Source organism: Oncorhynchus clarkii, chromosome 18, assembly GCF_045791955.1.
Source record: "Oncorhynchus clarkii lewisi isolate Uvic-CL-2024 chromosome 18, UVic_Ocla_1.0, whole genome shotgun sequence".
Lineage (NCBI taxonomy): Eukaryota > Metazoa > Chordata > Actinopteri > Salmoniformes > Salmonidae > Oncorhynchus > Oncorhynchus clarkii.
The window spans coordinates 49,681,535-49,694,959 of record NC_092164.1 but is presented as its reverse complement, the minus strand read 5'-3'; the positions used below and the strand labels follow the sequence as shown (position 1 = coordinate 49,694,959).

General features: G+C 42.5%; 2 protein-coding genes across 2 annotated transcripts; one reads left to right on the top strand and one right to left on the bottom strand.

Moving 5' to 3' along the window:
• Positions 1 to 376: 376 nt before the first annotated feature.
• On the bottom strand, positions 377 to 4,058 carry LOC139373622 (NADH dehydrogenase [ubiquinone] iron-sulfur protein 6, mitochondrial-like). Its single transcript, XM_071114340.1, has 4 exons — positions 3,529 to 4,058; positions 1,409 to 1,462; positions 1,067 to 1,189; positions 377 to 510 (listed from the first exon to the last, which is right to left on the bottom strand). The coding sequence occupies exons 1-4, from the start codon at positions 3,670 to 3,672 to the stop codon at positions 442 to 444; spliced, it is 390 nt and encodes a 129-aa protein (XP_070970441.1). The 5' UTR covers positions 3,673 to 4,058; the 3' UTR covers positions 377 to 441.
• A 443-nt stretch (positions 4,059 to 4,501) lies between these two features.
• On the top strand, positions 4,502 to 4,879 carry LOC139372354 (large ribosomal subunit protein bL36m-like). Its single transcript, XM_071112071.1, has one exon. It carries the CDS (start codon positions 4,502 to 4,504, stop codon positions 4,877 to 4,879), a length of 378 nt encoding a protein of 125 aa, XP_070968172.1.
• The last annotated feature ends 8,546 nt before the right edge of the window (positions 4,880 to 13,425 follow it).

Sequence of the window (13,425 nt, the reverse complement as noted above, 5' to 3'; positions counted from 1 at the left end):
ACACACAGAATAACTCTTTAGTCCCATGTCAAAACTAACCACATCACAGCTTCTACAGTAACCACAACACCCTGTCTGTCTTTCACCTTGTTGTTTCACTGAATTATTTATTGCATGAACACTTTTGACAAGTCAGCCAATGCTGCCCTCTGGCAGTGGGATGGGGAACTGTAAACGTGTACAAATCCCAGATGTTTTTCTGCAGGGTCCAGAAATACAACTCATTTGCAATTACCATTGTGACATTTACTAGTCTCTCCTGGGAACCTTGATTTGGGTCTGTGTGCTAAGACTAGGCATTTACCAACTGTCAAAGCTTCCATATGCATATACCCCCCCCCCCCCCCACTCATAGGAACTCATACAGAGACAGGAGAATAGCAGATATCATTTATTAACCAGAATAACACTAAACAGAGCAAGATTGACTGAGAACAAGTCTCAATGATGATGGGTCTGTTTGAACTGCAGTCCACAGTAGCCACATGTGCCCACTTTAGTTTCTTTATCCTGGAGAAACACAGACAGAAGACAGCAGACATTAGCATAGTGGATGTCACATCAAATAGACCAATTCACTGTGTAGCGTGAAGCTGAAAAACAGGAACTCTACCTGATGTAAAGGCCTATTCACTTGATTTGCGCAAGCCACCAAGCGTGCCATGAGGTCAGGCGCAGCTTGAGGTTAAAGTTCAATTGACTTGAACCCAGAAGTGGCACCGACTCCAAAGCACACCTCCATTGAAAAACAATGGCTTGCTTGGTGCAATGCCGTTCTTGCATGAGTCATGTGAACTCGATTTAAGATGGATTTTTTTTTTAACAATATCGCTACGCCCTCTCTTGTGCTTGTAATGTGGTCAGAGCTTATGAGCATTACCAGGTTGATGTAGACTCTTGGGTGGCCCAGGGCTCCTCCACCCTCATCACGACACTACTCTAGCTAGTGTGCACCTCGGGGGCATGTAGAATAGCTAGTGTACACTTCAGAGAAATGTATAACCACTAGCCAGAGTACACTTCACGGTCATGTAGACTAACTAGTGTATACTAAAGAAATTATTACCAGGTTGATATAGACTTTGGGGTGGCCTAGTGCTCCTCCACCCCCGTCACATGACACCACTCTGGCCTCAACGCCACTGACCGGCTCCTCAGCCACCAGCTTGATGGCAAAGTTCTTGTTCACCTGGAAACACACAGCATTGTAGTCCACTCTGTATTGTAGTAAACATTCACTCTCAGTGGACTGCTCAAGATACGCATTGTAAATCTATCAATGCCCAGGCTTTAGGCCGTATTTCAACAGGTTGTTGTATGAATCAACAGCCCCCTTAACCATATGATTCTTCTACAGTGAAGTCCCATGGTTGCCAGTGATGCCCTTCCAGACTGGATGTAGTTTTACCTCTTTCTGTCGTCCCACGAACCTGGCCCGCCTGGGATCATTTTCATCATACACCTGAAACACCATACAGACACTGATTAGAAACATCGCTAGTACAACCAGATATAGCTGGGATTATGATCTACAGTGCCTTGCATAAGTATTCATACCCCTTGGATTTCTTCACATTTTATTGTGTTACAAAGTAGGATTCAAATGGATTTAATTGTCATTTTTTCCCCCAACAATATACACAAAATACTATGTCAAAGTGGAAGAAAAATTGTAACATTTAAAAAATATTTATATAAATGATATAACTAAAATATAGTCTTTACAAATGTATCCAGCTTCCAGAGTCAATACATGTTATAAACACATTTGGCAGTGATTACAGCTGTGTCTCTAAGAGCTTTACATACCTAGATTGTGCAATATTAGCCCATCAATTTTTTCAAATGTCTTGAAAGCTCTGTTAAGACATTGGGGATCATGGCTAGACAGCAATTTCTTTGACATTGACTTAAATCTGCCTGAAAATCTAAACTGTAACTTGGCCCCTCAGGAACATGTACCGTCTTCTTGGTAAGCAACTCCAGTGTAGATTTGGCCTTGTGTTGTCGGTTATTGTCCTGCTGAAAGCAGACTGAACTAGGTTTTCCTCTAGGATTTTGCCTGTGTTTAGCTCCATCCCATGTATTTCTATCCTAAAAAAAACAACCCAATATTTGCCAGTGTCAAGCATAAAGGCTTTGCATTTAGGCTAACAAGTGTATTCCTTGGCAGTTTTGTGACAGCATTACTTGATTGCCTTGTTGCATACAAGATTCATGTTTTGGAATATTTTCATTCTACTTTTCACTCTGGTCTTTTAAGTCATTATTGTAGAGTCACTAGAATGTTGTTGATCCATCAATTTTCTTCACAGCCACTGAACTCTGTAGCTGTTTTAAAATCACCAATGGCCTCATGGTAACATCTCTGAGCAGTTTCATTCCTGTCCTGAAGCTTAGTTCAGAAGGACGACTATCTTTGATGTGTCTGGGTGGTTTAATACATCATCCACAGGATAATTATTAACTTGACCATGCTTAAATAGATATTCAATGTCTGATTTGTTATTGTTACCCAACTACCAATCACTGCCCTTCTTTATGACGCTTTCAAAAAGCTCCCTGGTCTTTGTAGTTTAATCTGTGAATGAAATTCAATACTTGACTGAGGGACCTGACAGATGTATGTATGGGGGACAGAGGAAGGGTTAGAAAAAATGAGAAAAATCATGTCAACCCCTATTATTATTATTATTTCTTCACACAGTGAGTCCATTATGTGATTTGTTATGCCACATTGTACTCCTGAACTAATGTAGGCTTGCCTAAGCAAATTGGCTGAATACAACTATATTTTAGTGATCTAATTTGTATTATAAACTGGGTGGTTCGAGCCCTGAATGCTGATTGGTTGACAGCCGTGCTATATCAGACCACATGTATGACAAAAACAATTATTTGTACTGCTCTAATTACGTTGATAACCAGTTTATAATAGCAATAAGGCACCTCAGGGGGTTGTGGTATATGGCCAATATACCAAAGGCCTTATTGCTTCATTAATTAATTGTTAGATTTTTTCTTCCACTTTGACATGACAGTATTTTAGTAGCTTGTTGACAAAAAAAAGAAAACATTTTAATTTCACTTTGTCCCATTTAAATGTGAATAAATCCAAGGGGTATGAATACTTTGAAACGGCACTGTAGATACGAGATAACTGATCACATGTACATACATTACATGATCCCAGTTTAGTTTCATCACAACCACCAATAAAATAGCATACAGGTAGCTAGCTATGTACAATGACACTCCAGCTAGTTAGCTAAAGTGTCATCTGCCTTTGCTCAGACTAGCTGTCTTGACCGAAGTGGCAATGCCTACCGACTGTGAAAACCCCACTACTATAGTGGGTGAGCAGCTAACTCAAAGTTGGACCAAGGGTGCAAATCCTAATTGATAACACCAACATCTAACACTATGCCAAAGGTTTGGTCGCGGTGCAAGTGTGTGCTGTTAGTAGCAAAATTACATATTTTCGGGGAAGCAAACACACACAAGCCTAACGTTAGAGCCTTAACTTACCTGTCCAGTGTGGGTAACTTGCTCTCCAGTGGTCGACACTTCTAGACTGTAGCGCTGTACAGAAAGCGCCGATGTCTTCAAAGGTGATACAAACACTTTAGCATTTCTACTGAAGGACAGAATCCGACGCAGCGCGGCCGCCATGTTTACAATGGACTCTGTACCCAGGAGGCTTTGCAAAGAATATGGAGATTCTCCGCCCTCCAAATACGTCCGCCTGGTCCAAGTGCCGGGAATCCCATTATATTATTCACGAATCGTTTGCAACCAACAGTAACATCATTATCATATTAAGGATTGGATTATTGTAAAGATGTGGTAGTTGATCAATTCAGCAACGCGTTACTGTTGAAATGAAAGCGAGAAAGTGTGTGAAGAACCAACACAGAAACTGCTAACGTTCGTGTGACCGTTCTCAAAATCACTTACGTCACAGCCAGGAAGAAGCGATAGCTCTGATAGAGAAGTCCTTCGGCAGTGTTGTTTTGATTATACGGTGCATTTCAGGGGTTTATTCACCTATCTAACCCGTTCTTGTAGATGAAAGGTTGGTGCATATTCAGTTACATTCAGAAAGTTATTCTGATCAAGTAATGATACTTTGCATTTGCCTAATCGGGCAGTTGGAAGGACGATCGCGGCTGGCCTTGAGAATCGAGCATGAATCATGCGCTGTAAAGCTAGCTGGAATCTGCTGCTAGAGCATACAAAAATGTATATTCTCCAGGATAAGAAAAGCGTAATAAACACTGCACATTATATTTTTATCTGCATTATGTTTGCCTCCTCTCCAGCACCACTCGTAGCTGAAAGGGCTGGATCGCTTTTCATCTATTGAGTTCACCTGTCATGTTCAGTAATAATGGAGGAATGGGAAGGAGGTATCACAACTCCAAGCGGGTGAAAACAACTCCAAGCAAGTGAACCAAAATATATGTTCTCTCTCTCTCTCCAGACAGGTGTTGGTGACACCATGGCACCACTCCTGTTATACCGCATCGTCAGCTCCCTAACCTGCCATCTAACCCAGATCACCCTCAGCCGGATCTACCCTAGCACTGCCACCACCATCTCCCGCTGCCTCTCCTCCCTTACATCCTACCCAGCCAGAGTACTCCTGACCCCGGGTAGACCCATCCAGCCCTTGGCCTCTTCTCCTCGATCTTCTCCCCAGGATGGTGGCTCCCTCCTAGGCCAGTGTCAGCACCTGGCCTGCCTCCAGCCCGCTTCAGGGATGAAAACCAAGAGCGCTCTGAAACGGCGCTGTAAAGATTGCTTCTTTGTGGTACGGCGGGGTCGTCTATTTGTGTTCTGTAAGGCTCACCCCAGACACAAGCAGCGACAGGGGTGATGAGGAGCAGGGGGTGTATGGTCCTCGAAATTGTTTGTTACTTGAATTGCCACATTAAAGTTTTTGACTGATTGACCTTTTCCAATCCCGCTGTCTGTCACCTATCACCACCACCTCCCTGTCTTCTCTCTTTCTCAACAAGTCCCTTCTACTTTTTTCAACTACACCGTGGAGAAGAAGCTATTCTGATACATGTAGTAGTAGCTGGCTAAGTTACATATGGCAGCCTAAATGCACTGTTGCCTCAATGGAGAAAAGGTTGCTACTATGACAGCTAATGCACCTATTCATCATTTAGTGGTTTTAAATAACTTTGATGCTGATCCAATGAAGACACATTTGGTCTCCTAAACCTCACTGGTGTGATATGACAGGAATATTTGGTCATGTTCCAATCATCCATAGCTTCCTATCTTTGTCTGCCATTCTTCATTTAATCAGGTAAATTGACTGAGAACACATTCTCAATTACACCAACAACCTGGGGAATAGTTACAGGAGATGAATGAGACAATTGTAAACTGGGGATGATTAGGTGACTGTTATGGTATGAGGGACAGCTTGGGAATTTAGCCAGGACACAAGGGTTAACACCCCTACTCTTACAATAAGTGCCATGGGATCTTTAGTGACCACAGAGAGTCAGGACACCCATCTAACTTCCGAATGAGGTATTGGGATATTTTTTTAGACCTGAGGAAAGAGTTCCTCCTACTAGCTCTCCAACACCACTTCCAGCAGCATCTGGTCTCCCATCTAGGAGACCAGGTCTCCCAACCAGGACCAACCCTGCTTAGCTTCAGAAGCAAGCCAGCAGTGGGATGCAGGGTGGTATGCTGCTGGGATACCATTCATGGTTACTTATCAGAAAGAAGGTGATAAGTGAAAGCTATGTTGAGACTAGTATAGTCTTTTTCCACCTTATGAACTGTAGAAGTCATGTCCAATGCCACATGGTGGTGCCAAAACCTCATAATTATACTGTAGCTTACAGAACCCTACAAAGCACGAACACTAACGCCATAAATATCCTCATACAATATGCAGCAAGGACACACACGTGCACAATATCCTCTGCACTCTTCAAGGGTATGCCCTTTCAATAAGGATCAAAAGGTTTTATAGATCTTAATAATTGGGAAAACATTTATTGCTATCAAGTTTTTGGTTGCCATGGAGGTCATTTGGAATATCAAATAGGCATATTGCTTTCCTCCACTCCAATCATTTATATTTCTGGATTAAATTTAATTATATAACTACTCACTGCAAATGAGTTGCAAAATGAATAGGAAATATAGTCAAGACGCTGACAAGGTTATAAATAATGATTTTAATTCAAATAATAATTGTGTCCTTCAAACTTTGCCTTTGTCAAAGAATCCTCCATTTGCAGCAATTACAGCATTGCCAATTTGTTGAGGTAATCTGAAGAGATTTCACCCCATGCTTCCTGAAGCACGTCCCACAAATTGGATTGGCTTGATGGGCACTTCTTACGTACCATACGGTCAAGCTGCTCCCACAACAGCTCAATAGGGTTGAGATCCGGTGACTGTACTGGCCACTCCATTATAGACAGAATAACAGCTGACTTCTTCTTCCCTAAATAGTTATTGAATAGTTTGGAGCTGTGCTTTGGGTCATTGTCCTGTTGTAGGAGGAAATTGGCTCCAATTAAGCGCCGTCCACAAGGTATGGCATGGCATTGCAGAATGGAGTGATAGCCTTCCTTCTTCAAGATCCCTTTAACCCTGTACAAATCTCCCACTTTACCACCACTAAAGCACTCCCAAACCATCACATTGCCTCCACCATGCTTGACAGATGGCGTCAAGCACTCCTCCAGCATCTTTTAATTTTTTCTGCATCTCACAAATGTTCTTCTTTGTGATCCGAACACCTCAAACTTAGATTTGTCTGTCCATAACACTTTTTTTCAAATCTTCCTCTGTCCAGTGTTTGTGGTCTTTCGCCCATCTTAATATTTTCTTTTTATTGGCCAGTCTGAGATATGGCTTTTCCTTTGCAACTCTGCCTAGAAGATCAGCATCCCGGAGTCGCCTCTTCACTGTTGACGTTGAGACTGGTGTTTTGTGTGTTTTATTTAATGAAGCTGCCAGTTGAGGACTTGTGAGGCGTATGTTTCTCAAACTAGACACTCTAATGTACTTGTCCTCTTGCTCAGTTGTGCACGGGGGCCTCCTACTCCTCTTTCAATTCTGGTTAGAGACAGTTTGCCCTGTTCTGTGAAGGGAGTAGTACACAGCCCTGTATTCGATCTTCAGATTCTTGGTAATTTCTCGCGTGGAATAGCCTTCAATTTTCAGAACAAGAATAGAGTGACGAGTTTCAGAAGAAAGTTCTTTGTTTCTGGCCATTTTGAGCATGTCATCGAACCCACAAATGCAGATGCTCCAGATACTCAAGTAGTCTAAAGAAGGATAGTTTTATTGCTTCTAAATCAGAACAACAGTTTTCAGTTGTGCTAACATAATCGCAAAGGGTTTTCTAATGATCAATTAGCCTTTTATAATTATAAACTTGGATTAGCTGATACAATGTGCCATTGGAACACAGGAGCGATGGTGGCTGATAATGGGCCTCTGTACGTCTATGTAGATATTCCATTAAAAATCTGCCGTTTCCAGCTACAATAGTCAATTACAACATTAACAATGTCTCCATTGTATTTCTGATCAATTTAATGTTATTTTATTGGATAAAAAATGTGCTTTTCTGTCAAAAACGAGGACATTTCTAAGTGACCCCAAACCTTTGAACGGTAGTGTATATGTATATATACTATATATACAAAAGTATGTGGACACTCCATCAAATTAGGGGATTTGACTATTTCGGCCACACCCGTTGCTGACAGGTGTAATATTGAGTACACAGCCATGCAATCTCCATAGACAAACATTAACAGTAGAGTGGCCTTACTGAAGAGTTCAGTGACTTTCAACATGGAACTGCCATAGGATGCCACATTTCCAACAGGTAATTTCATCAAATTTCTATCCTGCTAGAGCTGCCCCGGTCAACTGTAAGTGCTGTTAATGTGAAGTGGAAATGTCTAAGAGCAACAATGACTCAGCCTTGAAGTCATAGGCCACACAAGCTCACAGAACCGGATCGGCAGAGTGCAGAAACGTGTAAAATTGTCTGTCCTCGGTTGCAACACTCCCTACCGAGTTACAAACTGCCTCTGGAAGCAATGTCAGCACAATTTTCATGGCCAAGCAGCCGCACAGAAGCCTAAGATCACCATGCACAATGACAAGCGTCAGCTGGAGTGGTGTGAAGCTCACCGCCATTGGACTCTGGAGCAGTGGAAACACATTCTCTGGAGTGATGAATCACGCTTCACCTCCTGGCAGTTTGATGGACAAATCTGGGTTTGGCAGATGCCAGGAGAATGCTACCTGCCCGAATGCATAGTGCCAACGGTAAAGTTTGGTGGAGCAGGAATAATGGTCTGGGGCTGTTTTTCATGGTTCAGTCTAGGCCCCTTAGTTCCAGTGAAGGAAAATATTAATGCGACAGCATACAATGGCTTCCAACTTTGTGGTTACAGTTTGGGGAAGGCCCTTTCCGGTTTTAGCATAACAGTCAATCAATCAAATGTATTTATAAAGCCCTTTTTATATCAGCCGATGTAACAAAGTGCTATACAGAAACCCAGCCTAAAACCCCAAATTGCAAGCAATGCAGATTTAGAAGCATGGTGGCTAGGAAAAACTCCCTAGAAAAGCCAGAACCTAGGAAGAAACCTCGAGAGGAACCAGGCTCTGAGTTGTGGCCGGTCCTCTTCTGGTTGTGCCAGGTGGAGATTATAACAGTACATGGCCAAGATTTTCAAACATTCATAGATGACCAGCAGGGTCAAATAATAATCACAGTGGTTGTAGAGGGTGCAACAGGTCAGCACCTCAGGAGTAAATGTCTTTTGGCTTTTCATAGCCGATCATTCAGAGTTAGAGACAGCAGGTGCGGTAGAGAGAGAGAGTCGAAAACAGCAGGTCTGGGACAGGTAGCACGTCCGGTGAACAGGTCAGGGTTCCATAGCCGCAGGCAGAACAGTTGAAACTAGAGCAACAGCACAACCAGGTGGACTGGGGACAGCAAGGAGTCATCAGGCCAGGTAGTCCTGAGGCATGGTCCTAGGGCTTAGGTCCTCCGAGAGCAGAGAGAAAAAGAGCATACTTAAATTCACAAAGGACACTGGATAAGACAAGAGAAATACTCCAGATATAATAAACTGACCCTAGCCCCCGACACAAACTATTGCAGCATAAATACTGGAGTGTTACGATGAGCCCCTTAAGGGGGGGCACCCAAGAGCGGACTCAGAAGAGGAAGCCGGGATGAATGCACAAAAAGGTTTATTGATCACAGAGAAATGGGGAGTGCAGAACTGGGGTAGCTCAGATGAGTTGCAAAAACCAGGAGTGTAGAGTGAGGTTGGAGTTGGCTGCGTAGAACTGGGGAACAGGTCCTGAGGGGAATCCAAGGTAATGGTGGTGAGTGATATCCAGAGCAAGGTGGTTGGTGGTGAGATGTGGAATAGGAGACAAGAGCCAGAAACAGAGCGGTAACTGCAAGGAGAGGACAAAAATGGTGTAAGGCAGGTGTTACGGATACAGGTATCCTGTGTGTGTGTGTGTGTGTATGTATCCTTCTCTCCTTCTCCCCTCACAGGTGAAAATCATCACTCCCCAATCAGTCAACAATCAGTCATCAATCAGAAGACACACCTCCTCCTGTTTCCTACCCTATCACAGTTCATTTCCCTTGGTTTAAAAACCCCATCAGTTGTTTGCTCTAGAGCTCAATCTCTCTGTAAATGCCATGTTTGTAGATCGCTGTGTCTCACTCTCTCTTTGTGTATTAACCTCTCTTTTGTTTGAGCACCTCCATAGCACTTTGTCATCTCCTGTGAGTATTGTTTTGGTTATGGTGTTTGTTTGTTGCTGGTGGGAAAAGGGGGAAACCAAGACAAGTCGCCCATGGGCATACACTACCCGTAGGTAAACTTTGTTAAATACACTAGTTAGAACTGGGCGGACCACCCACTGTATTTTTTGGGTTTGGTTAGTTAGCTGTTAAAGTAGGCTAGTCTAGCTTAGGGGTGTTTTTGAATACTTATTGTTTCTTTCCTTGGGTCCAGCTCAGCCCCTTTTCCTGCTCCCCCCATTACCGTGTGTTTTACAATAAACCCTGAGTTTGACGGTATTATTTCAGTTGTCGTGGTTATTTCGTTCACACTTTTTTACTTTGTCACAATTATAATTTGCATGGGTTATGTTAAGGGTCTCATTACCATCCCCCCCCTAGACTGTCGGGCCAAAAGGGATTCGTAACAGCAGGAAAACGAGCAGAGCAACAGGATCTTGAGAATAGACAAAACGCTAGACTGATACTGACTGAGCAGAGATTACGATCTGGCAATGTGGAGGTGGCAGGATAGAGTATATGTAGAGGTCTTGATTTATGGGACGATTTGCAACTGGTAGGGATCTGCTCTGACTACAGCACACGTGTCTCCAATCACACCAAAAGAGAGAGAGAGAGCATACAGGGGTAGAACTGCAAGTTAGGATGACGCCGGATGGACACCAGAGGGCGTAGTGGGAGCAGATGTGACATGGAGGCTGAGACAGGAGGGGTCGGGAGACACTGTGGCCCCGTCCGACCATACCCCCAGACAGGGCCAACCAGGCAGGATATAACTGATCAGGGAATTTATATGTTTAACCTCTCTGGGATATGTGTGTCCCACCTTGCCAACAGCCAGTGAAAGTGCAGGGCGCCAAATTAAAAACAACAAATCTCATAATAAAAATTCCTCAAGCATACAAGTATTTTACACCATTTTAAAGATAAAAGTCTCCTTAATCCAGCCACAGTATCTGATTTAAAAAAATGCTTTACAGCGAAAGCACCACAAACGATTATGTTAGGTCACCACCAACTCACAGAAAAACACAGGCATTTTTCCAGCCAAAGAGAGGAGTCACAAAAAGCACAAATAGAGGCAAAATTAATCACTAACCTTTGATCTTCATCAGATGACACTCATAGGACTTAATGTTAGACAATACATGTATGTTTTGTTCGATAAAGTGCATATTTATATTAAAAAAATCTAATTTTACATTAGCGAGTTACGTTCAATAGTTCTAAAACATGCAGTGATTGTGCAGAGCCACATCTATTTACAGAAATAATAATGATGAAAATACAAATGTTATACATGGAATTACATATACTTCTCGTTAATGCAACCGCTGTGTCCGTTTTTTTTTTTTTACTTTACGGAAAAAGCAAACCATACAATCTGAGTACAGCTTTCAGACAACAAAGCAGCCAAAAAGATATCCGCCATATTGGGTAGTCAACATTAGTCATAAATAGCATTATAAATATTCCCTTACCTTTGATCTTCACCAGAATGCACTCCCAGGAATCGCAGTTCCACAAATGTTTGTCTTGTTCGATAATGTCCATCATTTATGTCCAAATAGCTTCTTCTTTTGTTAGGGCGTTCGGTAAACAAATCCAAAAGCGCGTTCAGGTCCCGCCGAATGTCGGACGGAAAGTTCAAAAAGTTCCGTTACAGCCTGTAAAAACTTGTCAAACTAAGTATAGAATCAATCTTTAGGATGTTTTTATTATAAATCTTCAATAATGTTCCAACCAGAGAATTCCTATGTCTGTAGAAAAGCAATGGAACGAGAGCTAACTCTCTCGTGGCCGCGCCTCAGCCTGTGGCAATCTGCCAGACACCTGAGTCATTCCTCTCTCACCCCCCCCCCCCTTCACAGTAGAATCCTCAAACAACGTTCTAAAGACTGTTGACATCTAATGGAAGCATTAAGAAGTTCAACATAACCAAAATCCCACTGTATCTACAATAGGGGCTGAGTTTTAAAAAAACTACAAGATTTCCCACTTCCTGGTTGGATTTTTCTCAGGTTTTTGCCTGCCATATGAGTTCTGTTATACTCACAGACATCATTCAAACAGTTTTAGAAACTTCAGTGTTTTCTATCAAAAACTACTACTAATATGCATATAATAGCATCTGGGACAGAGTAGCAGGCAGTTTACTCTGGGCACCTTATTCATCCAAGCTACTCAATACTGCCCCCCTGTCACCAAGAAGTTAAAGTAATAATAAGAGAATCTGAATGACATAAGAGTAATGACTAAAGTATTTCACCCTAATGGTTACAGAAGCTTAGACAATGTGTTTAGACATAATACTAGAATATTGTGAGACAGTGGGAACATTGTGTTTGTGTGTGATAAAGAGGAACTGACAACAGACATGTTTTGGTACTGTGAGACCAAGGACAGGAGATAAAGTTCCTCCACCCAGGGAGGAACAGATGTGCTTATAGACTTGTAGATGCTTGTAGGAGTTATATAAAAGGCTATGCGCATTACATGATTTTTAGAGCTCTCATGAATAAACTACAACAAACCTTTTGCAGAATCTGAGTCTTTGCCTAATTCTCATTAACCCTAGTTTTACAACCTAGGGGGAATTGGTCAAAGCTATAGTGATTGTTATCATCATTGGGATTGAAAATTCTCGTGACAATAACCCTACCCACTTTGCCAAAGCACAGCCCCCACACCACGAGGGATATCTTCAAACCACCAACTTATTACCCTGAGACAAGGCAGAGTATAGCCCATGAAGATCTCCCCCAAGGCATGAACCCGAGGTGGGCGCCAACCCGGACAGGAAGATAACGTCAGTGACTCAACCCACTCAAGTGACGCACAATGCCCCCGTGCACAAAGCGAGGTCCTTGCAGAAATGGTTTGTCAAGATCGGTGTCCAAGAACTTGACTGGCCTGCACAGAGCCCTGACCTCAACCCCATGGAACACCTTTAGGATGAATTGGAACGACGATTGTGAGCCAGGCCTAATTGCCCAAAATCAGTGCCTGACCTCACTAATGCTCTTCTGGCTGAATGGAAGGAAGTCCCTGCAGCAATGTTCCAACATCTAGTGGAAAGCCTTCCCAGAGAGGTAGAGGCTGTTATAGCAATGAAGGGTTGATCAACTCTATATTAATGCCCATGATTTTGGAATGAGATGGTCGACGAACAGGTGTCCACATACTTTTAGTCATGTAGTGTACAGTGGGGAGAACAACTTTTTGATACACTGCCGATTTTGCAGGTTTTCCCTACTTACAAAGCATGTAGAGGTCTGTAATTTTTATCATAGGTACACTTCAACTGTGAGAGACGGAATCTAAAACAAAAATCCAGAAAATCACATTGCATGATTTTTAAGAAATTCATTTGCATTTTATTGCATGACATAAGTATTTGATCACCTACCAACCAGTAAGAATTTCAGCTCTCACAGACCTGTTAGTTTTTCTTTAAGAATCCCTCCTGTTCTCCACTCATTACCTGTATTAACTGCACCTGTTTGAACTCATTACCTGTATAAAAGACACCTGTCCACACACTCAATCAAACAGACTCCAACCTCTCCACAATGGCCAAGACCAGA